At 43.6% G+C, this 25,484-nt stretch overlaps 1 protein-coding gene across 1 annotated transcript in view; it reads right to left on the bottom strand.

Annotated features, from left to right (window-relative positions):
• WSCD1 (WSC domain containing 1) overlaps positions 1-9,517 on the bottom strand; it is a 162,690-nt gene extending 153,173 nt beyond the window's left edge. The window contains exon 1 of the mRNA XM_030186179.1: positions 8,847-9,517. Coding sequence (XP_030042039.1) covers positions 8,847-9,258 — 412 coding nt within the window. The 5' untranslated portion in view covers positions 9,259-9,517. The remainder of the gene's footprint in view (positions 1-8,846) is intronic.
• Positions 9,518-25,484: the final 15,967 nt, after the last annotated feature.

Here is a 25,484-nt window from a genome sequence, read left to right on the forward strand (position 1 = left end):
TGGATAGATAGGTAGATAGGAGAAGAAACAGAAAAAGCTGGACCAGTGGTTGGTGGGTGGGTAGGTAGATAGGGGGAGAAGGAGAAAAACTGGACCAATGGTGGGGGGGGGGGGGGGAGAAGGAGCAAAGCAGGAGCAACAGTTGGTTGGTGGGTGGGGATAAAGAAGGAGTAAATGCTAGGCCAATGGCGGGTGGAAAAAAGGAGAAAATCTGGACCAGTGGTCAGTTGGTGTGTGTTGGTAGGTGGGAGGGAGAAGGAGAAAAGCTGGACCAGTGGGTGGGGTGGGATGGAATAGGAGAGAAGGAGAACTATTGGACCACTGGTGGGGGGGGAGGAGAAATGCCAGACAGGGAGACGAGGGCATAATAGGGATAAGAGTGTGGAATTGCTGACTATTGGGCAGAGGAGATGGAGTGGAGAGAGAGAGGGAGATGCTGACTATGGGGGGAAAGAAAGAGAAAAAGGGAGAAGTTACATTGTTGGCCAGAAAGAACAGAAGCTGCACTGTTGGGGTAGGGAATGAACAGAGAGATGCAGGTATACAGTGAGGATGCAGATAGTTTTATTAAGCCTGGTTTATTAAGTCAGAATGTGAATGACTTAAGAATGTATATTGCTAGTTTTGTCACATGGTGGTTGGATTTGATTTTATGTGTTTTATATGTTTACTAGTAAAAAATGGCCCGTTTCTGACACACTTGAAACGGGCGCTAGCAAGGTTTTCCTCGGAGTGTGTATGTTTGAGAGAGTGCATGTGAGAGTGACTGTGTGTGAGAGAGTGAATTTGCGAGTGTGTGTGAGAGACAGAGAGTGAGTCTGGGTGCGAGTGTGTCTGTGAGAGAGAGAGTGTGTGCAAGTGCGTATGTGAGAGACAGTGTGAGAGAGAAAGAGTGTGTTTCACACAGATACAGTGTGTGCTAGAGAGAGTGTGTGTGAGACAGACTCTCTGTGAGACTGAGTGTATGAGACCAAGAGAGTGTGTGAGTGACTGTGTGACACATAAAGAGTGAATGTGATATTGTGTGAGACAGAGTGTGTGTGTGTGTGTGACAGAGATACCTCCCCTCCTTCCCTCCCTTCTTCTCTCTGGTGTCAGGCCCCCCCCCCCCCCTCTCTCTCTCTCTCTGGTGTCAGGCCCCCCCTCCCTCCCTCTCTCCCTCTCTCTTGTTTCAGCCCCCCCTTCTCTCTCTCTGGTGTCTGAGCGTTACTGTGCAGGACGCTGAGCTCTGGCTGTGCTTCAAGGAACTGACCAATCCTATTTAATAGAATGAACCTCCAACATTCTGAAGCCGAGAAACCTCGTGTGGTTGGTCACTTCTGCTTTTGACGAACCCGGAAGTGCGTGATGTCAATTCAGGAGATGGATACAGAGAGCAGGAATGCCTCAGCCATGCAGTCAGCTTCAGAATGTTGAAGGTGCCTTTTATTATATAGGAAAGGAACTGACCAATCCTATTTAATAGAATGCACCTCCAACATTCTGAAGCCGAGAAACCTCGTGTGGTTGGTCACTTCTGCTTGTGACGAACCTGGAAGTACGTGATGTCAATTCAGGAGATGGATACAGAGAGCAGGAATGCCTCAGCCATGCAGTCAGCCTCAGAATGTTGGAGGTGCCTTTTATTATATAGGATGTATTGGCAATTTGTATGTAATATTGTACACAGCTTATAATGGTAGATTGTGGTCTAGAAATCTGAGAAATAAATAAATAATTAGATGATAGGCTACAAATGTTGGGGGGGGGGGGGGAAGAGAGGGAAGATGTTTGGCTACAAGAGTATGGGTGAAGAGAGAGAAGATGGGCTCTAAGAGTGGGGTGAAGAGGAGAGAGAGATGGAAGATATCGGGCTACAAGAGTATGATGGTGGAGAGAAAGAGAGAGAGGGAAGATGTTGGGCTACAATAGTATGGGTGTGGAGAGAAGGAAAGAGAAGATGCTGAGCTACAAAGGTGGAGGGAGGGGGAATGCTGAACGTGATGGAACCATGTGGGAGAGGCCATGAGGGGTTGTCAAGGAGATAAGTGAGAGGAGGGAGGGATGTACAGAGAATAAAAATGTGACAGAAGGGAATAGGAGAATGGGGAAGGATTGAGATCAGAAATGGGAGAGCTAATGACAGAAGGAGATGGAAAGTTGTAGGAATGTGAAAAGTAAAAAGAAGGTGTTGGAGAACTGGAGGGTGAGAAAGGATGAAATTTGAATGAACAGAAAGGCAGATAAAGGGAGGAAAGAGCTAAAAAGGGAAAGATAAATATGTCAGAGACAGATGTGAGGGAATGTGCACCACAGATATCTTTGTATTGTGTTCCAAGAGAAAATTAATTTATTTTTATTTTTCCAGTGTTGAGTTTTGACTTCTTGGTTTACAAGTACAATTATTGTTTTCATATTTCTGTTTCTAATTTGTAATCTCTATTTGGCGAGGGTCTGTGCATAGGTGCCAACATTTCAAAATGATTGGGGGTGCCAGACAATACAAATAACCCCTCCCTGGACATAATGAAGGAGCTTGCTCAATATTCGGGGTGCTGAAACCCACTGGATCCACATATCTAGCTCCTTTGTGTCTGTGTTTCATCTGTGACCAAGGAGCACTATGTTGTTTGCATACTATTTATTAAGAAAAAATGAAATTTATTCACAAAAGTGGACAAGATGCACACAGTGACCAATCAAGTTTCATCTTATATTCTCTGGGAAAATGAAACAAGAAACCTGACTGGTCACTATGGGGAAGTTCTTCACTTTTCTGGAGAACTTTTTTTTCTCCTGTTTTTACAAATAGACCCATCTGTAAGTCTCATCATTCATTTTTACTTAGGGCCCTATTTACGAAGCCATGCTGTAGGCATGCTAACTTTTTAGTGCATTCTAAAGTTAGAGACACCCATTATATACCTATGGGTATCTCTAGCAGTAGCGTGTGCTAATTTTTAGCACACGCTAAAACGTTTGTGCGCCTACAGCACAGCTTAGTATACAGGGGCCTTAGTTTGTAATAAAACACCAGTTGTGAAGGGGCCCAGACAGTTTATACGTTAAGCGCAGATCAGGTGTACTCCATAATAGTGCGCGTAGTTTTCTGAAACACCCACAACCCACCCATTCCAAGCCCATGGCCACACACCCCCTTTTCAAATGCATCCATTAGAATTTACACGCACTGCGTTATAGAATACGCCTAGAAAATTGTGCGCATAAATTCTAATTAAAGCCAAATTAGTGCCACTTGTTGGTTACGTACAAATTATTGGCACTGATTGGCTTGTTAATCAATTAAGTTGTGTGCGCAATTTGGCCATGCAGGCAAATTTGCGCACACAACTTAAGGCGCCATTTATAGAATTTGGGGGAAAGAGGGTCCACTTTTTTGAAACAGTGCACACTTCTCCTGATACTGTACCCATTCAAACTGCGTGTGCTTTCAGGAAAAGAGTGTGTCCTCTTTGTAAATAGCACGTACTCTTTTCAAACAGCGGGCACTCAATGACTTTAGATTGGATTGGATTTATTGGTTTGATGTACCGCAATATACTTTTTCTGACGTGTGGGTTACAATCAAAGAAAATAAACATACAGCACACAAAATATAATACAGTACAAATTCCAGATTACCTTCACTAAAATACTTCTTCAAACACAAACACACCATTGACCACTCACAGCGGTCTGACTAAATAATAAACTCCTAAAATTGCCTGATCTTCATATAGTACATAATCAACTACAGTACTGCTGAAACGACAAACTTTTAAAGATTACAAAAGGGTCAAACAAAAACAAATGAATTGGACATTCCTGGAAGCGACATGGCTAAGGTGAAACTGGTAGTGTCTGCTGCTTGTACTGGAATGTACAGCCTTGCAATCCAGAGATTACCTGCAGACTCATATACATGGGGAACCGAGCTTTATGACCTTCTACTGTGGGACCACCAGACCATGGATGCTAAAGGACCTTTGATAAATGTTCTAAGTTTGTTTCCAGTCACGTAACAATGTGAAGAGGGGAGGTAGCGGGTACCCCTTGTTGTGTACCATAGCGGAACTTGATAAATGAGGATATTTTCTGCTGTTATGGCCAAGTGACTTTCAGCCCCTGAGCCTGCAAGAAGGAAAGAACTCACAGTGAGAAGAAATTATGAAGAAGAATGAAGCTGGAAGTGAAAAAATATGAACTACTTAAGAAGGCACACGAGAACTGTACATCTCGACTCTTTGCCCCGTTGCTCATACACTCCCAAACAGCCCTGTGTTAAGAGTAGTTTCAAGCGATACTAAAAGTGGCTATTTACCAGAAAGCAAAAGCTTCAAAACCCTTTCTGTTATCAGATCTATTTTTTCAAGATACCCAGAGGAGATTCACATCTAGAGACAAAACAAACCTAGGGCCCTGTTTACTATGCCGCACTAGAGACGCATTAGCGTTTTTAGTGTGTGCTGTGTCGGCGCCCATAATATTCCTCTGGGTGCCTACACAGCACACGCTAATTTTGTGCGTGTGCTAAAAACGCTAGCGCACCTTGGTAAACAGCAGTGCTGTAGCAAGGGTGGCTGCCACCCGGGGCGGTTCGCCGCTGTGCACCCCCCCCCCCCGGGTGCAGCAAGACTCCCCCCCACCCGGCGCATCGACACCTCCCCCTCGGCACACATTCTTACCTAGTGGCGTACGAAGGGGGCGGGAGGGGCTGGTCCGGCCCGAGTGCACGCCGCTGGGAGCTGCGTTGGCTCGCTGGTTCCCTGCTCTCTCTGCCCCGGAGCAGGAAGTAACCTATTCCGGGGCAGAGGGAGCAGGGAACCAGCGGAGCCGACACCCCTCCCAGCGGCGTGCACCCGGGGCGGACCGCCCCTCCCGCCCCCCCCCCCTTCCTACGCCACTGGTAAACAGGGCCCCTAGTGAATACATTCAGGTGAAGAATCCAAATGATAATAGAAGAACCTGCATTAGCCTTACAATCAGCCCTGCATTCGGTTAAATGGTTCATAGTTCATTATACGGGTCCTTTTATTAAGCGGCAGTAAAACGTGGCCTGCGGTAGTGTAGGAATGTATATTGGGTGCACGCCGGGCCAGTTTTTACCACGTCTGCAAAAAAAAGGGCTGTTTTTTTAATGGGACGGGAAAAGGGCCTGCGGTAAAACTGAAACCGGCGTGCGCCCAAAACTGGCCTGAGCCCTTAACACCACCCATTGAGCTAGCGGTAAGGGCTCACATGCAGTGACTGGTCAGCACGCACCAAGTGCCGATTACTGCCAGAAACGACGCGCACAGGATGAAATAAAGAAATAAGTCATCCTGGTGGTATGGGCGCACGCCAAATCTGAAATTACAGCCAGGGGCGCAGTAGCCTGGCGTTAGTCTCATTCTGGCGCATGCTGCATGCGTATAGCGCCTAATGCGCCTTTGTTAAAGGACCCCAAAGTCCGTTACTGCAACAGTTTTATGGAAAGTATAATCCTAAATCTTTTTTTCTAAGGAGTTTTTGGAAATATAGTAAATATAGTAAAACAGCCATGATTCCATCAAGTATGGCAAAACATTTGAGCTTAAATGAGATATAATGGAATGTACATGAAGTTCAAGTGGTACAGCCACTTCTGAAAGCACTAACGGAACATGGATTACTGATCAGGTATTACCAGTCTGTCTAAATAATGCATGTCTTTGGGATCACCTTATTCATTCCAGTCAACTGTTTACATCCACTTCTGAGATTATTACGGAAAAGGCAATCCTATAAGCTGATGCGCCAACAAGGAACATAAGAATACCCATACTGGGTCAGACCATTAGTCCAGTATCCTGCAACAGTGGCCACAAGTTCCTGGCAAAAATCCAATTACTTCCAACATTCCCTGTTGCCAGCCTGGTGCAAACAGTGGCTTCCCCCATGTCTATCTCAATAACAGACTATGGGCTTTTCCTCCAGGAACTTGTCCAAACCTTTTTGAAACCCAGATATGCTAACTGCTGTTAGCACACCCTCTCTGGCAACAAGTTTCACAGCTTAACTATTCTTTGACTGAAAAAATATTTCCTCCTATTTGTTTTGAACAAACAGAGAGGGTATACAGCATACATAGAAAGTATACAAACAAAAAAAGCAACACTGGGCCTTCAAGACTGAGACAACAGGAGTCTTTTATTAATAAGTGACCCGACACGGGCCGTGTTTCGGCATTAAACAACGCCTGCCTCAGGGGTCAGGGTTTAGTTGTGAAGTGTGCAAGATGTATAGATCCAATGCCTCAAGAAATGAAGAAAATCTTCAAAATCAAGCATTTCTGTTGAAAAAGACTGCTGCGATATTGGAATTAAGCTCCTATAGTAACCTTGTCTTTAACAAAAACAACTTGTAAAATTTTACAAGGCTCTCGACTAAGCAATTTCTCCTCTCTCCCTTGCCCTCCCCTCCATATCCCACGATTCTTCCCTCCCCTCCCCTCCGTATTCCAGAATTCTGGCCTCCCTTCCATGTCCAGTGATTGTCCTCTGCCCTGGCCTCCCCTCCGTGTCCTGCGATTCTGGCCTCCCCTCCATGTCCAGCGATTCTCCTCTGCCCTGCCCTCCCATCCGTGTCCCGCGATTCTCTTTTCCCATCCCATCCATGTCCATTGATTCTCCTCTGCCCTGCCCTCCCCTCGATGTCCCGCGATTCTGCCCTCCCTCCATGTCCAGCGATTGTCCTGTGCCCTGCCCTCTCATCCGTTCGTAACATCCTGACGTCAGCTTGCCTCCAGCACTCCCTTCCCTCTCACTGTTCCTCCCTCCTCTGAGGCTTGCTGACGTCAGAATGTTACGAACCCAGACAGCCAGCCAAAGAACGTTGAGGTACAAATTATTATATAGATTATTAGTTGTCCGCATTGCATGGTGACTTAGGCATGCCAACTTACGTCATGTCAATGGCTATTATAAGTTGGCGAACCTAACTTTCAGCACACCAAAGTGGCTTTTTCACTAGTATTCTATAACGGGTTATGCATGCCTAGAAGCCATTATAAAATTGGGGCAAAGCATGGCCATTGTAGCACCTAAATCTTGGCACCAATTTTTAGAATTGTCCTTTCAGAACTAAATTCTATGTATGGCGCCAAAAGAAAATCCGCTATTCTATAGAATGCGCTTTAAAATAAGTGCGGTGTATAGAATAGAGCTTATATCTGGGAATCGTACCTAAATTTAGAAGCAGTCATTTGCACCAACTAAAACATGGCGCAAATACCCACATATAAATTTAGGCGCAGATCCCTTTATTCTCTAACTACACGTGTAACTTAAAAGAACATATTGATCTGCCCATGACCCATCCATTTCCACACCCTCTTTGTTGACTCGTGCCTAAATGTATATGCATACATTTTAATTAATTCTAATTACTGCCAATATTTGCTCGTTAAAAACCAATCAGTATTAATGCTTATTAATACTGATTGGTTTTTTTAACGAGCAAATATTGCACACATAAATTGCACACATAAATTGGGCACACACAATTTTTAGCACATTTTTATAGAATTCAGGGGTCAAAGTCTTTTGTGCTAGTGTCCTAAACCAGGTCTAGTTTATAGTTTAATCCACTTTCTACACCGCAAGGCTTAAAAGTAAAATCACTGCAGTTTACAATCTGATAAAAACATTAAACACAATCCAGAAAGGGCATCCATTAAAGATAGGAGAAAGAAATCACCCACAAGTCAACCACAACCTCAATAAAAGCCACAAATGGCAAAAATGCCATGTCTAGGTTTCTAATCTTAGGATTTTATAAATTAGCAATCCAGCTAGTTAGGGGTTAAGGGTACAAGAAATCAGTGTTTATCAGTGTTTTTGTGCTGTTGCTGGGTGCCTTCCCTGGTGGAATCAAATATGTGTTTTTGTGTCACTTAGGGGTCCTTTTACTAAGGTGCACTGAAAAATGCCCTGCTGTAGTGTAGACATGTTTTGGGCGCACGCAGATTCATTTTTCAGCGCACCTACAAAAAAATGTCTTTTATAAAATTTCACTCAGAGCTTGTAAACTGGACCATAGCTTCGCTGATTAAGAGCAATCCTGCCTACCTGGAATTTACTTTCAGGGGTCAGAATAATTGCCAGGTGAATAACAAGGATAGATAGAACATGCTTTTCAGGGTGCTGACACTCAACCTGGATATCCAGCTCAGATCACTATAACTTCTGGATTGCTGGGGGAAGCTTAGCTTAAAGTAGAAAAATCATTTGAAAGACCCCCTAAAGTGTTTTCACTTTTTAAGAATGTATTTAGCACAGACATGCTTAGGACTTCATTGAGGGGCCCTTTTACTAAGCCGTGTAAGCGTCTACATGCGCCCAACGTGTGCAAAATGGGCACCAAAATGGAGGTACCGCCCGGCTACCACATGTCTCTCGCGGTAATTTCATTTTTGGCATCCAAAAAATACTTTCTATTTTTGGACATGCGTATTGGATGCGCACAAAGTGGTATTCGATGCGCGTAGGTCGTTACCGCCTGGTTACCTCATGAGACTTTACCACTAGGTCAATGGCTGGTGGTAAGGTCTCAGACCCAAAATGGTCGCACGCCAATTTTGATTTTGTTGCATGTCCATTTTGGGCAAAAAGGCATTTTTTCCAAGCGCACTAAAAAATGGATCTGTGCGTGCCCAAAACACACGCCTACACTACCGCAGGCCATTTTTCAGTGCACCTTAGTAAAAGGACCCCTTAATTTGCTTTTAATATATTAGTAGTAATCAAATAATTGAAATAATCAACTTAACAACAAAGATCTCTACAACTGTTCTATATCATCACACAAACAGACAGAGAGACAACGGACTGCACTGGGCCAGTCATTACCTTTGTTAGTAGCTGTATGTTTTATCACTTTGGGGGCCATTCCATGGATTGACTCTCGGTCATTCATGAAGCTATGAAACCATCTTCTCCTTAACTGTCTCAGCTCTGAGTTACGGGACATCAGCCAACGTGGTCCAGGTTTCTGGTCAGATGTTAGATCAGTAATACCATCCATACTTACTAAAAGTTTAGGACTCTTGCGGGGATTTTGTATTATCCTACTATCTATGATCTGGTTTCCTATCACTATATCTGATGCAGGTAGAGTCCCACGTGCACCCTGCTGGATTACAAAGCGAGACCTCTGGAAAAGTAGAAGACTGCCAGCCATTAGGTATGCTGCTGTAAGAAAGAAAAGCAGGAACTGGGTCCGTCGAAGAAGCTTCTGTAGGCTGAAGAAAGGTTTGGCCATAACCTTGCTGAAAGTAGGATCTTTAAGCCTTTAGACAGGCTTCTCAGTCACTACTTAGATTTGTGGTTGTTTCTCCTAAAAGTTCCTCCCTTCATTTTTCATCCCTTGAATGTTTCATTCTGTGATTGTAAAGGTGTTTTTATATCCACAAGACCACATGGTCCCCAAGTTGCTAGTCTGCTCCAGGTTTGTGTCATGCATCCTTATTCCACTACGTTGTGCTCCGTACGTTCAAATCCTAATGGTCATGGAGATCTGAAATCCTGCAGGATGAAATATGACAAATGAATTTATACTGAAGTCGTTTATGTTCTCTGTTTTTTTTAATCAGTTTAAACCAACATTAGGTACATTATGTAAATATATATTCACAATAGCTATGTATAGATTATATTACATTAAGGTCTTATAGCCCGTTACAACCAACAAGTTCTAAGCGGATAACATCAAGAAAAAAAAGCAAACTCCAGATCATTATATAAAATAATCACAAACTTTAAAGACAGAATACAGCTTCTATAGGTTATAAAACATATTTTCTAGAAGAAAAGTCTTTAATAGTTTGTGAAACTCAGAATAATGTTTTATATGTCTTAAGAAGTATGGAAAAGAATTCCAGCTGGAAGCTGCTTGGTAAGTCAGAGAAGACTTTAAAGGACGCCAAACCTTTACTCTATGAACAGTGGGAAAGTCTAACAAAAAAGATTTCTTGTAACTCGCCCATGGTTCCTATTAAAAAAAAAAAAAACCCCAAACAGATCAATTAAATAACCCAGGGAATCCTTATGAAAAGCCTCGAAGGTCAAAACCAGAACTTTCAATTGCAATCTATCCTTCACTGGCAACCAATGTAACTAACATAAAAGAGAAGGATCATAATTGCCTGCTGAAAAAACTAACTCTGACTGCAGCATTTTGGACTCTCCGCAACTTCATTATTAAAGGTTTTGTACAGCCAATAGAGATAGAGTTACAGTAATCCAATAATGGCAATGTTAATGACTATACTACTAAACAAAAAAATCATTGGTACAAAATATTTACGAATACGAATATAAGAGGTGCCCTACCGGATCGGGCCAAGGTCCATCTAGCCCAGTATCCTGTTTCCAACAGTGGCCAGTCTAGGTCACTAGTATCCAGTAGAATCCCAAAACAGTAGAAATTTTCCATAGTGCATGTCTGAAGTGTCATTATGTATTTGTGAAACATTTAGAGGGAATTCTATAGCATGGCAACACCATTTAGGTGCAATAATAATGCAGATACTAAGGGTACTGATAGGAGGGTGACAAAGCAGTCGATTTTATGGTTTATAATGGGATAGAAAACCCAGACTTTTGTTAAGTCCTGTCTGGTGGGTGTCAACATATTTCATCATTTTGACTTCAAAGCTCTTATATTCCTGGATTGTCTTAATGTTTCCTTTTAGAAAAAAAGATTAGTAATTGCATATTCTAGAGATAAGAACTTAGGGCCCCTTATACCAAGCTGCGGCAAAAAGGGGGGCCTGCTTTGGTGTCGGCGCATGTTTTTCACGCGCACTGAGGCCCCCTTTTACCACAGCGGGTAAAAAGGGAAGTCTCTCTTTCCTGCAGGAAACGTCGGTGTGGCAAATAAAGCACTTGCCGTGCAGCCATTTCGAGGGAAGAAGCCCTTACCACCACCCATTGAGGTGGCGGTAAGGGCTCCCGCGCCAACCTGGCGGTAACCGGGCAGCACATGACACTGCCCGATTACCACTGGGTACACTCCAGTGCTACAAAAATAAATATATATTTTTGTAGTGCCGGATATGACGGCATGGTAGAGGTGGGACGTACCACTGTGCTGCTGCGGTAGCCCGGCGGTACTTCTTGTTTAGCAAGCGGTAAGTAAGCCTGCAGTGGGCTTACCGTCGCTTAGTAACAGGGGCCCTTGTTCACTTGGCACCCTCTGTCCTTCCAATCAGAAAATCTCTTTTGTTCCACTAGAACCTATGGGTCAGCGAAGTTGCGGGTCACGTGGTGTGTGTCTGCATTGTTTAGACAAAGGAATTTACCCATCCCACTACTGGACGTATTTTAAAGCTATAGCACACTTGCAATAACTCCCATGTGCTATATATTGTTATGTGTCCCTGTCCAACGATATATGTAGGCAAGACAAAACGCCTGGTTAAAAACAAGAATAACTGAACAGTGTAGCTGTATCAGTAAGAATGTAGAATCAGCACCTTTACACCTACATTGCAATGAGTTGGGACACTCAGCTGATGAATGAAACTTTCTTGTTTTCAAAACTGAGGTAGAGAGGAGGTGATCTTGATTCAGTTTTACTCAGAGAAGAACAGAAGTGGATATTTTTACTTCATTCAGTAAGTTCCATTTTTTATTTATTTATACGCTGGTTCATTTTTTACGGTGTCATATTTTGTAGCTTCATGTTTTGTCACTTTTGTTTTACTTGATCCACCTTTTATCTTCACCTTTTTAGAGTTGTGTCCTTATTTTGCAGCTCTATATCTTGTCAATTTAGATTCATTTTTATCTCTAGGTTGCTCGCGTGCTAGATCCGCCTTTTCTCTTTACCTTTTTTTTTTTAAGTCGCGCACTTTTTTGTTTTCACAGCAGTGGTTTTAGATTGCTTCCCTTTCTATAACTTTTACTAGTGTCCATCTCTGTTACAGGACATCTATACTGAAGCACATGAGAGGGAAGGTAGGTGCCTACTTTCCTTTAGAGAATAAAATGCAATCAGGTGCCTAAATATTGGTGCTGTTTTATAGAATTGCACTTTATGTGCCTTTGTGTGGGGGAGGGGTAGAAGTGGTGGGATCCCTGAGCCACTTTTGTGATGTTGTAGGGAGATAGAGAGTCAGATTGTAGGATTGCTGACCCCCTTTTGTGGTGGGGTGTTTTGCTAGGGTATATTTTCTGCCTAGGGATTTGTAACAGTCCAGTCTGTAGGAGGTGTATTACTACTACTACTACTATTTAGCATTTCTATAGCGCTACAAGGCGTACGCAGCGCTGCACAAACATAGAAGAAAGACAGTCCCTGCTCAAAGAGCTTACAATCTAATAGACAAAAAATAAAGTAAGCAAATCAAATCAATTAATGTGAACGGGAAGGAAGACAGGAGGGTAGGTGGAGGCGAGTGGTTACGAGTCAAAAGCAATGTTAAAGAGGTGGGCTTTCAGTCTAGATTTAAAGGTGGCCAAGGATGGGGCAAGACGTAGGGGCTCAGGAAGTCTATTCCAGGTGTAGGGTGCAGCGAGACAGAAGGTGCGAAGTCTGGAGTTGGCAGTAGTGGAGAAGGGAACAGATAAGAAGGATTTATCCATGGAGCGGAGTGCACGGGAAGGGGTGTAGGGAAGGATGAGTGTGGAGAGATACTGGGGAGCAGCAGAGTGAGTATTGATGTAGAATCTAGGGAAGTGTTTTGTAATCAGTGATCATAGTAAACTGGTGCACTATTAATGCTCATCACTGCCCATTCATTATGTTTAAAATGGTTTCCTTCAGAAATTTGTAGGTGTAACATCAATAAGCAACATATCAAAGTGTATATGTTCCTTGTCGATCTTACACCGTACAAACTTCTGAAGGAGACTGTTTTTGACATTATGAAAAGTGTTGAGATGAGCATTAACAGTACATCGGAGAGTCTGAGATAATGTCCTGGCAATGCACTCTGATTTAATAGTGAGATTCATTCCTGTAACTGTTATGGAATACACAAAACTAACCCATCTGAAGATATTCTGGAAGGTACGAAATTACTTGCTGTCATTGCCAGCCATTTTGCCTCCCAAATACAGCATTTCTAATTCTAGAGCTTATATATTTATAAGGTTCACACTGGCAAGGTATGGGGAAAATGCTAGAATACTGGGGGAAGAGGGAGAGATGGCTAAAGGAGGAGGAAGGAAGGAAGAGAAAGCAGGCCACAGTAGTATGGGAAGGGGGTGCACTGCCCTTGATAATTCATGGGGATGTGAGTGGGGGCGCCATGAGACAAACTTCCCTTGGTGCTGTCTCATTTCAGTGAAAAGGAAAATCTTCACTGTCCAATAACCTGGGTTCCCATATGAGATGTGTATATGCAAATGAATATGCTAAGATGTTACAGCCCACCCTTTGCCCCCCCCCCCCCCAATGGAACAGTCTAAACTACACCTATGACTTCCCCCTAATTTGGTTAATTTTTAGTCTCCGTCTTTTTTCCCCACAAAATACTATTTTCCACAGACACCCCTATTGTGCTCTAACACAGAATTTCTACAGTGAGTGAATTCAGTCTAGATTTGTTTCTTTTCTGACAGGGATAAGTCTTATAATCACTATTTATTTACTAGGATTTCCTTACAGCCTTTTTGAAGAAATTCACCCAAGGTCATGGTCACTTATAAAGGATTAATGCAGGTTTGTAAACCTGAGGTGTTTTAAAATTTAATATTCTTGATAAAAGGCCGATATTTGCTCAAATGCATGCAATTATGTCAGAGGTCATCACTAAATAATATGAATTTAAGTATAACAAAGAGTAAAAAATGTGTCTTATTTATTGAGACTCAGCACATGCTTTGTAGGTAGAGAATAAAAGATTTCAAAACCATATTTTTCTTCTAGCATGCAGGGGAGTCTCTTCAGTAGCTGACATTCTTTTCTGATCCCTGCTGGGTGCTACTGGGAAAGGAATCCCATTATCTTTTTGCAGACAGGACCCAGTGGGGAGTCAGGGGACAACAAAAGCTAGAGAATCATCCCTAAATTCATTGCAAAAAAAGACTGAAGGGAAATGGGTATAGCTGACTTTAAATTAGACTAACCAAATTTATGTAAGACAGATTAATCAGGTCATTTAACATAAATGACAGCAATGTCACCCCAGGTTCCATGCATCCTTCAACCACTGGAAGCCAATAGTCTATCCTTTTCCTAGCATGTTTTGTCTAAACACCTGCTGCTCCCTACTTTCCAAGATAGGATGCTGAACTAAATAGACCTTTAACATACGGATGGGCTGGAGTGTACATTTTAAGGGGCTTCGACTTTAGCGTCAGAATTTTTAGTACAAGCAGTGACGTACCGAGGGTGGGGCGGTGGGGGCGGTCCGCCCAGGGTGCACACCACTGGAGGGGTGCATAAAGCAGCTGCGCGGCTGTCGGCTCCACTGGTTCCCTGCTCCCTCTGCCCCGGAGGGAGCAGGGAACCAGAAGAATTGACAGCCGTGCGGCTACTCAGCAGATAAGAATGCACAAGGGGGTGTTGATGCGCCGGGGGGGGGGGGGTGTCAATGCGCCGGGGAGGGGTGTTGTGTTGCACCCGGATGGGGGGGGGGGTACGCAGCAGCGATCCACCCCAGGTGGCAGCCGACCAAGGATCGCCACTGAGTACAAGAACAGTGCTGGGCAGACTTCTACGGTCTGTGCCCTGAAAATAGTAAGGACAAATCAAACTCAGATATACAGTATCACATACCATGTATAATGAGTTTATCTTGTTGGGCAGACTGGATGAACTACTCAGGTCTTTATCCGCCGTCATTTACTATGTGCTACTTTATGCTTGTGGCTACTTGTAGTAACCCACAACTTGCCATGACCACAGCTATCAAGAAACATCTCTAAGGAAATCAAAGGAGCCATGCTAGAAATCCAGAGTAATTCATGGACCTGCTACAGATAGTACCACATCACAATACCTCTAAGCTTGTGGCTGACCCATCAAGTCAACGCTCAATAAGATAAGATTTATTGAAAAGTTAAGCTAACTATCTGTGGATCAAAAGATTGGCAGAACATCTAAGGTAGAGGGAAATACAAGCAGACCCATCTACAGTGGTGGAGAATAAAATACAATTTATTATTCTTTTGGAAAAATCAACAAAATTATGTTTTGCTAATATTTCAGGCAGCCAAATGTGCATCTCTCTTTCTCTCTATATAAGAGATTTCTTTAATTATTTTATTTTTCATTCTATTTGAACACCACTGTTAGAATGACTGATCTGCACAGTGATAGGATTGTCACAGCAAGTGAAAAGCTCCTTTATGGAGGGAATAACCTTTCACCCCCTATAACAAATAAAAGCTGGGGGCATGCCAAAAAAAAAAGGCTCCCTCTTAGAGCTCTGGTCAATCACTTCTCTGTGAATCTATAAAAGCACAGTGGAAATATTCACACAAGTAGAGAAAATAAATGTTTGGGTGCTTGTGTAGTCTGTATTCACCATCCCGGTCAGGAAATGAGCCCAATCACTCAAACGGGAGGCCTTATTCATCAAGGGCTTCTGTGCTAGATGCATGATGAAATATAAATGTAGAAAAGAATCCTTCAGGAAAAAAGGAAAAAAAAAAAAGAGAGACAAATCAACCGCAGAACCAGCCGAAGAGAGCAGTGGTAGAAAACAGAACTCAAATTAGTAAAGCAAAAATCAATAAAATATTATATGAAGATAAATATAACCCTTATTAACCCTTGAATCACCTGTTCCATAGCAGCCAACTTTTCAAAATGATTGGGGGTGCTAAACCCAATCCGCCCTACACTCGAAAGTATTTAACCGGCCAGGAATGGCACTTGGCCAGTTAAATACCCTCAAGCCGGCTATCCACCGATATTCAACGGAAGATAACTGGCTATCTCCCACTGAATATCCCGGTCACTGGCTATGTCGCGTGAAATAGCTGGTTACTGCTGATTTTCAGCGGTTGACCAGTTACGTTTAGCAGCCAGATAGACCTGCATAAATAGCCGGTCTATCTTTGGCCGCTAGAACCTAGCCTGTCTGCCGATGAATACTGGATTAACGAGCTATGTTTGCAGTGCCAAAAAATCCCCCAGAAATTCAATGCTGGTGGCCGGATATGGCTGCAGCATTGAATTTCCGGGTTCGCCGGCGACTGCAGGAGTTAGCCGGTCTATCTCCCACTGTCTCAATATCAGGGCCAATGGGCCTAATATTCAGCTAACAGCGATCATCATTTTGCTGACTGCCATCACCATTATATCCGGAAATTCAATGCCAGGCCATGTCTGGGCACCAGGGTTGAATTTCCGAGTCTGTGGAGCCGACTAACGCAGAGCCAGTTAAGGGATCCTTTTACTAAGGTGCACTGAAAAATGGCCTGTGCTGTTGTAGGTGCATGTATCAGATGCGTGCATGTCCACTTTTCAGTGCGCCTTGTAATCCACAGGACACTGCAAGGTTTGTAATCCACGGGATATTGTAATTTCCTGGATCTCTCATCTGGACAACCCTCTTACAAGGAGAAACCAAGTTATTCACTTATGCCTTCTCCCCCTTCAGGCTCAGGTGTCCAGTTTCCACTCCAATGGGCACACTCAGATCTAGGCGACCGCCTATGGCAGCAGCTAAGATGCTAGATTTTCACTGGGCTCCTCTATCCGCCCCTTACTAGTTTCTGACCACTGCTCGTGACTGCAGCTCCTCCAGCTGCCCGAGTCTCCGTGCTCTACAAAGTCTACCCTAAATTCCAGCCATTCCCCTTATGGGGAGTAGGGCACTTGTATCTCCCCCCCCCCCCCCCACCCTCAGGTCCTTTTAAATTTTAGTATCATCAAAGTCCACCCTTGTCACAAACTCAGTTTAAACTTCTTTTTCTTTCCTTTCTATTCCACAAGCACAGTCCTTGGTATACACAATGGAACTGGTTCAGTTACAACCCTTTCTTCAATAAACCCTCTTACAGTCTGGGAAATGAAAGGGTCCCACCCATTCCTTGTCAGCTCCAACACCTGACAACCTCCCATATGACCCAAGTTGAAACCTTTATTTACTACTACTACTACTATTTAGCATTTCTATAGCGCTACAAGGCGTACGCAGCGCTGCACAAACATAGAAGAAAGACAGTCCCTTCTCAAAGAGCTTACAATCTAATAGACAAAAAATAAATAAAGTAAGCAAATCAAACCAATTAATGTGAACGGGAAGGAAGAGAGGAGGGTAGGTGGAGGCGAGTGGTTACAAGTGGTTACGAGTCAAAAGCAATGTTAAAGAGGTGGGCTTTCAGTCTAGATTTAAAGGTGGCCAAGGATGGGGCAAGACTTAGGGGCTCAGGAAGTAGGGTGCAGCGAGACAGAAGGCGCGAAGTCTGGAGTTGGCAGTAGTGGAGAAGGGAACAGATAAGAAGGATTTATCCATGGAGCGGAGTGCACGGGAAGGGGTGTAGGGAAGGACGAGTGTGGAGAGATACTGGGGAGCAGCAGAGTGAGTACATTTATAGGTTAGTAGAAGAAGTTTGAACAGGATATGAAAACGGATAGGGAGCCAGTGAAGGGTCTTGAGGAGAGGGGTAGTATGAGTAAAGCGACCCTGGCGGAAGACGAGACGGGCAGCAGAGTTTTGAACCGACTGGAGAGGGGAGAGGTGACTAAGTGGGAGGCCAGCAAGAAGCAGATTGCAGTAGTCTAAACGACAGGTGACAAGGGTGTGGATGAGGGTTTTGGTAGAGTGCTCGAAAAGAAAGGGGCGGATTTTACGGATGTTGTAAAGAAAGAAACGACAGGTCTTGGCAATCTGCTGGATATGAGCAGAGAAGGAGAGAGAAGAGTCAAAGATGACCCCAAGGTTTCGAGCTGAGGAGACAGGGAGAATGAGAGAGCCATCAACAGAAATAGAAAACGGGGGGGGGAGTGGGGAGGTGGGTTTGGGGGGAAAAATGAGAAGCTCGGTTTTGGTCATGTTTAATTTCAGGTGGCATTGAGACATCCAGACAGCAATGTCAGACAAGCACGCTGAAACTTTGGTTTGGATGCAAGGTGAGATATCAGGGGTAGAAAGGTAGATTTGGGAGTCATCAGCATAGAGATGGTAGGAAAAGCCATGGAATGAGATTAATGAACCAAGGGAAGAAGTGTAGATAGAAAAGAGGAGGGGACCAAGAACAGAACCCTGAGGTATGCCGACAGGCAGAGGGATAGAAGTAGAAGAGGATCCACCAGAGTGAACACTAAAGGTGCGGAGGGAGAGGTAGGAAGATAACCAGGAAAGGACAGAGCCCTGGAATCCAAGTGAGGACAGGGTATCGAGAAGTATGCTGTGATCGACAGTGTCAAAAGCAGCGGAAAGATCAAGAAGAATGAGGATGGAATATTGACCTCTGGTTTTAGCCAGTAATAGGTCATTGGAGACTTTAGTAAGCGCAGTTTCGGTTGAGTGGAGAGGGCGAAAACCAGATTGTAGTGGGTCAAGAATAGCATGTGAGGAGAGAAAATCAAGGCAGCGGCGGTGAACAGCACGCTCAAGTAATTTGGAGAGAAAAGGAAGGAGGGAGATGGGTCGGTAATTAGAGGGACAAGTAGGGTCGAGTGAAGGCTTCTTAAGGAGAGGTGTGACCACAGCATGTTTAAAGGCAGCAGGGACAGTCGCAGTGGAAAGTGAGAGGTTGAGAATGTGACAGATAAAAGGAATAAGAGCAGGTGAGATGGCATTAAGAAGGTGGGTGGGAATGGGATCAGAGGAACAGGTGGTACATTTTGAGGAAGAAAGGAGAAGTGTAGTTTCCTCAATAGTGACTTCAGGAAAGGAGGAAAGGGAATGAGGGGAAGGAGAGAGAGGAGAACGGACTAGTGGAGGGAGAGGTGGTGAGGTAGAGAAAGCAAGGTTTATCTTTTGAACCTTGTCGTGAAAGAATTCAGCAAGGGTCAGAGGAGATAATGAAGGGGAGTTGGGGGAGGGGGCACCTTGAGGAGAGAGTTCAATGTGGTGAAGAGAAGTCGAGGATTAGAGCCAAGAGAGTTGGTCAGTTGGATATAATAATCCTGTTTGACACGTAAAAGAGCAGATTGGAAGGAGGTCAGCATGAACTTAAAGTGTATTTACGGTTAGAATGGTGCTGTAGCCACCTCCTCCCTCCTTTCAACAAGTCAGAGAACCAAGCCGCCATGAGCCCTTTCAACTGCTCACCAGAGCAGAAATGTCCATGGGCTCTCCTTCTGGGATCTCCTCTCTCTCTAACCATTCTCCACCCCCCCCACCCCCACCAGTCCACAGGCTCCTCTTCAGCACCTCCGCCCAGCTGTTTCCCATCCTCCTGATCAATCCCTCCCAGATCCTCCTCCTTTCCCTTAGAATTCTGGGACTGGTAGCATGGGTAACACTTCCTAGCCCTACGCGGTGTCTCCCTCAAGGACTGCTGGGACTTGTAGTCTTTTGATTCTAATGACCTCATTGGGGAAGGAGACCAGCTACTCTCTCAGATTGGCCTGGATCTTTTGGTCCTGTACCTTCTGGTTCTGTACTCCCTTGGGGGGTTTAGGGTACAAAAGGGACTTTCCCCTTCCTCCTCCTCCCCCGGGTTCCCAATCCACGCTCCCTGACTGATCACAGCCTGCAAAAAAGGTCTTTGGGGGGTGGGGGGCAAAAATGGACATGTGGCAAAATAAAAATTGACATATTTTGTACGTGCAGGACATCAGAAACAGAAAGAAGCCTTTAGCGAGAAGAAGAGGACCGAGGCTGGCGGAGGTTGGGGTCCCCCGCCAGCAAAGGCAGGCGACGGTGACGGCGGGTTGGCAGCGGGAGGGGGGGGGGGTCGAGAGGGTCATCGGCAGGGGGGTCCAGGGGCAAATCTACGGGGGCCAGGCCCCCCTGGCCCCACGTAGCTACGCCACTGACTGGGGGTGCACAAAGCAGACTCCTATGAACTGGTCAACACCAATGCTGTTTAAATCTTTCCCATGATAAATCTATATTGTTAGGGACTCTTTTTCCAAAGGGCCGCTGAGAAATGGCCTGCGGTAGTGTAGACGCATGTTTTTGCTGAAAATGGACGTGTGGCAAAATGAAAATTGCAGCGCATCCATTTTGGGTCTGAGACCTTACCGCCAGCCATTGACCTAGCGATAAAGTCTCACACGGTAACTGACGCGCACAACGGATGTGCGCCAAAAATGAAACTACCGCAAAAACGTCATGTGGTAGCCGAGCAGTAACTCCATTTTGGTGCACGTTGGCGCGCGTAGACGCTTACGCAGCATAGTTAAAAAGCCCCTTAATCCTTTATTTGTTTTGTCTTGTATAAGCTCTGTCGAGCAGGAACTGTCTCTTACACGTTGTCTACAGTTCTGTGTACATCTCCGAGCACTATAGAAATAAGCAGAAGTAGCAGTAGCCTTATCTTTAGAGAGGAAACACACTCTTTCATGCTGTTTATCAGTATTTCACTGCAGAATTTATCCTGATCAGTGCAGTAAAATGGGAATCAAATCCCTTCCACATCTGCTGTTTATATTGCTTCAAATGTTAGAATACCTGCAATTTCCACGCGAGCTGCTGAATTTTGATATTTCTGTGATGCTTTGGAAAACCTAGCCCAATGTATTTTGGCCTGGCTTTCGACTAAACACAATGGATGGAGCCTCAGTCTACAGCTGTTGCTTTGTCTAGATAGGGGGAAGAATATGAATGAATCCATTATGTTGGCTATGCAAATATACTTACCTTTAAAAGTACAGGCAATTTAGGCAGGCTTCATCTGCTGCACAATTCAAGGCAAGTTCACCACCTTCTGCCATGTTTTTTATAACGCCTGGGATTTATTTGCATAATCCATTCAGTGCTGAAAAGAACCACTTTTAAATGGACCACTTTCAGCCCCATTTTGCTTCTTTGGAAATGATTTTCTGTCTCCACAATTAAATAAACTGGCAGGTTAGGATAATTAACATGATTTTAAACCACTTGAATACTCTGCTTGTTGCTCTACTGTTCATGGGTCTAGCATTGTAAATCTAAAGACAGATCATGCTGGATTTGTCTCTGAGCACCCTCCGTATTTTAATAGCAAAGTTTAAATACAAATAAGCACAAGCTTAGATTTGGCATCACTGTTATTATTATTAGCATTTGTATAGTGCTACCAGACACACGCAGCGCTGAACACCTGATACAAAGAGACAGTCCCTGCTCAAAAGAGCTTACAATGTAAATAATACAGAAAGACAAGACAGTTACGGGTGAGGGAATTAATGGGTGAGAAGGAAGGAAGGGACAAGGGGAGGGCAACTGAGTAGTGGCTAGGAGCTAAAAAGCAGCAGTGAAAAGGTGGGTTTTCAGCATAGATTTGAAAACAGGTAGAGATGGAGCTAGACGTATAGGTCCAGAAGTCTATTCCAGGCATAAGGTGCCGCGAGAGAAAAGGAGCGAAGCCTGGAGTTAGCAGTGGAGGAGAAGGGGGATGACAAGAGAGATTTCTTCAGTGAGCGGAGTTCACGGGGAGGAATGTAGGGAGAGATGAGAGTGGAGAGGTAAAGGGGGGCTGCAGAGTGGATGCATTTAAAGGTCAGTACGAGAAGTTTAAACTGAATGCGGAAGCGGACAGGGAGCCAGTGAAATGACTTGAGGAGTGGGCTAGTGTGGGTATAACGATTCTGGCGGAAAATAAGTCGTGCCGCAGAATTCTGGACAGATTCGAGAGGAGAGAGATGGCTGAGCGGAAGACCAGTGAGAAGTAAATTGCAATAATCCTAGTGAGAGGTGACAAGGGTGTGGATAAGGGTTCTGGCAGCGTATTCAGAAAGGAAGGAGCGAATTTTTCTCAACAGGAGAAAAGCTGCAGATGGAAAGCAATGTCTGTGTATCTAAAAGAATGATTGTTATTCTTTCAGGGGCCCTTTTACTAAGGTGCACTGAAAATGGGCTGCGCTAGTGTAGGCGTGTGTTTTGGGTGTGTGCAGATCCATTTTTCAGCACACCTGTAAAAAAGGCCTTTTTAAAATTTTTGATGAAAACGGACGTGCAGCAAAATAAAAACCTTACCACCAGCCACTGACTTAACGGTAAAGTCTCACATGTTAACCGTACGGTAATCATCTACATGCATAGAATGACGATTACCGCCCAGTTTCTGCCGTGCGCTGAAAAATAAACATTATTTTCCAGTGTGCGTAATACTTTAGTGAAAGCTCTGTCCCGCCCATGCCCCTCCCATGGCCACACCCCTTTAGTTGCGTGCTAAAAAATGTGAGTGTGAATCTTTATAAAATAGCACTTATCAAGATGTGAGCAGAAATCCTAATTAGAGCCGACTGCAATAATTGATTGATAGAGCCCGCCTATTTCTAGTTAACGACTCATTATTCAATTAAATTGTGCACACAATTTTGGGCGCCGTATACAGAATCCGCAGGAGTAAGTGCAAAAAAAAAATCTTACCACACTTTACTAAAAGAGCCCCTTAGCTGGTTTATCTTACTGAATAATCCAGTTTAAAAATAACTGAAAAACTATCCCATAATACGTATTAGAATAAAAATAGAAACAAAAATACTACAAATTTAAAAAATACTTATTAACCAAATTAGTAACAAATAATATATGATGAAGAAGGGAAAAAAAGATATGAGAAAATATAAAGAGGCATGGAGAGGATATAAATAACACAAAAAGGGAAACAAAAGAGAACTCCAAAGGTGTGTACCAAATGTGAAAATATACATATGTAGATCTGTGACAGCAAATGTGGTATTTACTTTATGAAAAAAAACAAAAAAACAAATAATCTATGTGACTAAAATACAAAAATAATGCTACCAAAATGTGTATGTGTAAACAACAAAAATTGGATCAAATGTGTCCATGACCTTAAAACAGAAACATCTGTGCTACCCCATATAGATAAAGTGCTCAGGACTACAACAACCGTTCCACCTGTGAAAAGCACTGTGAAGCTACATTGACCGTTCTTTCTTGAAGATGAAAAGTGTGTGCTACAGATGCATCACTCTATATATAAAAGAAAAAAAACCAATAAACGTAGGGCCCCTTTTACTAAGCTGCGTAGGCACCTATGCGAGCCCAATGCGCACCAAAATGGAGTTACCGCCCAACTACCACGTGGCCCTTGCGGTAATTTCAATTTTGGCGCATGTCCATTACGTGGGTCTGAAAATATTTTTTATTTTCTGGCACACACCAAGTGGCATCTGACACGCGTAGGTCATTACCGCCCAAAATTCTTTACAGCTAGGTCTATGGCTGGCGGTAAGGTCAGAGACCCAAAATGATTTTGCCGCACGTCCATTTTCAGGAAAAAAAAAAAGAGGCCATTTTTACAGGTGCGCTGAAAAACCCGTGCCTAGACTATTGCAAGCCATTTTTCAGCGCGCCTTTATAAAAGGACCCACCCCCAAAAAATGTGATTAAAATATTACTTGCCAGCCTCAGATGTTATACTCAGGTCCATCAGAATAACATGCAGGTCCCTGGAGTAGTCTAGTGGTGGGTGCAATGCACCGCAGACAGATGAACCCAGGTTTCTACCTCCCCCTACCTATTACACTTGTGGAGGAAACTGTGAGCTCTCCAAAACCCACCAGAAATCCACTGTACCCATACCTTGGTGTTCCCTTCACCTGTAAGGAAGGGCTATGGTAGTGGTGTACAGCTGGGGGTAGTTGGTTTTGGGGGCTCATCAGACAAGGTAAGGGAGCTATGGTGAGATGTGTACCTGGGAGCATTTTATAAAGTCCACTGCAGTGCCCCCAAGGATGCCCTATTGCTTTCCTGGGATGTCATTCCACTATTCTACCTGAAGTGTTTTTTTCATACTTCATAGCAAGAGTGTACATTCCCTAATTATCTGTCCCAATGCAACTGAAGCTTTTACCTCCTCAGTGCATGTAAATGGTTTCATCCCTGTGCGGATTCTCTGTAGCCGTGTGAGGCTTTCTTTCCAACCAAAGCTTTTACCACACTCAGAACATGTAAACGGTTTTAATCCTGTGTATATTCTTTGGTGCATTGTGAGGTTTATCTTCTGACCAAAGCTTTTACCACAGTCTATACATGCAAATGGGTTCTCTCCTGTGTGGACTCTCTGTTGCACTTTGAGATTTACATTACAACCAAAGCTTTTACCACACTTAGAACATGTGAATGGTTTCACTGTATTGTGGATTTTCTTGTGCATTTTGTATGTTTTGCATTTGAATGTTTTTTTGTTTGAAAATGGACCAAAAAATAAAACGTCCAAATCACAAAACGTTTATCCAAATAGTATTTTCAAAGGGAAAAGATAGACGTTATTGATTGTTGAAAATAACCTTCTCTCCTGTTCAGATTTTGGACGTTTTACAAAAACATCCAAATTCAGACTTAAACGTCATATTGAAAATGTCCCTCCACACCTCAGAAAGGCCTGTTTGACAGATGGAATGCACACATTTCAGATATGTTAGATGAAATAGCACCATATAAAATTAAGACTAAGATTATACTTAATTTAGAGAAATGGTTTGATGAAGAAATTTTGGCTCTAAAACAAGACTGCAGAAGGAATGAATGAGTTTGGAGAAAGTCACTGTTAATCGATGATAAAAAGAGGTGGCAATCTAAGGCATTGTCTTATAAACAAGAAATAATAAAAAAGGTAAAAGAATTTTATTCTAGTCAAATTAGTGATAAGATCGTAAATATATACAAACTCTTTAATTTGGTTGATAATTTAATATCTCCTGCTGCTATGAATTTAGCTACTTATTTTACTACTACTACTATTTAGCATTTCTATAGCGCTACAAAGCATACGCAGCGCTGCACAAACATAGAAGAAAGACAGTCCCTGCTCAAAGAGCTTACAATCTAATAGACAAAAAATAAATAAAGTAAGCAAATCAAATCAATTAATGTGAACGGGAAGGAAGAGAGGAGGGTAGGTGGAGGCGAGTGGTTACGAGTCAAAAGCAATGTTAAAGAGGTGGGCTTTCAGTCTAGATTTAAAGGTGGCCAAGGATGGGGCAAGACGTAGGGGCTCAGGAAGTTTATTCCAGGCGTAGGGTGCAGCGAGACAGAAGGCGCAAAGTCTACTACTATTGGAGATTCTAGATGGAATGTTGCTACTATTGAGATTCTGAGATTCTACATGGAATGTTGCTACTACTACTACTACTATTTAGCATTTCTATAGCGCTACAAGGCGTAGGCAGGTGCTGCACAAACATAGAAGAAAGACAGTCCCTGCTCTAAGAGCTTACAATCTAATAGACAAAAAAGTAAATAAAGTAAGCCAATCAAATCAATTAATGTGAACGGGAAGGAAGAGAGGAGGGTAGGTGGAGGCGAGTGGTTACGAGTCAAAAGCAATGTTAAAGAGGTGGGCTTTCAGTCTAGATTTAAAGGTGGCCAAGGATGGGGCAAGACGTAGGGGCTCAGGAAGTTTATTCCAGGCGTAGGGTGCAGCGAGACAAAAGGCGCAAAGTCTGGAGTTGGCAGT

This window comes from Microcaecilia unicolor, chromosome 13 (genome assembly GCF_901765095.1).
Source record: "Microcaecilia unicolor chromosome 13, aMicUni1.1, whole genome shotgun sequence".
Classification (NCBI taxonomy): domain Eukaryota; kingdom Metazoa; phylum Chordata; class Amphibia; order Gymnophiona; family Siphonopidae; genus Microcaecilia; species Microcaecilia unicolor.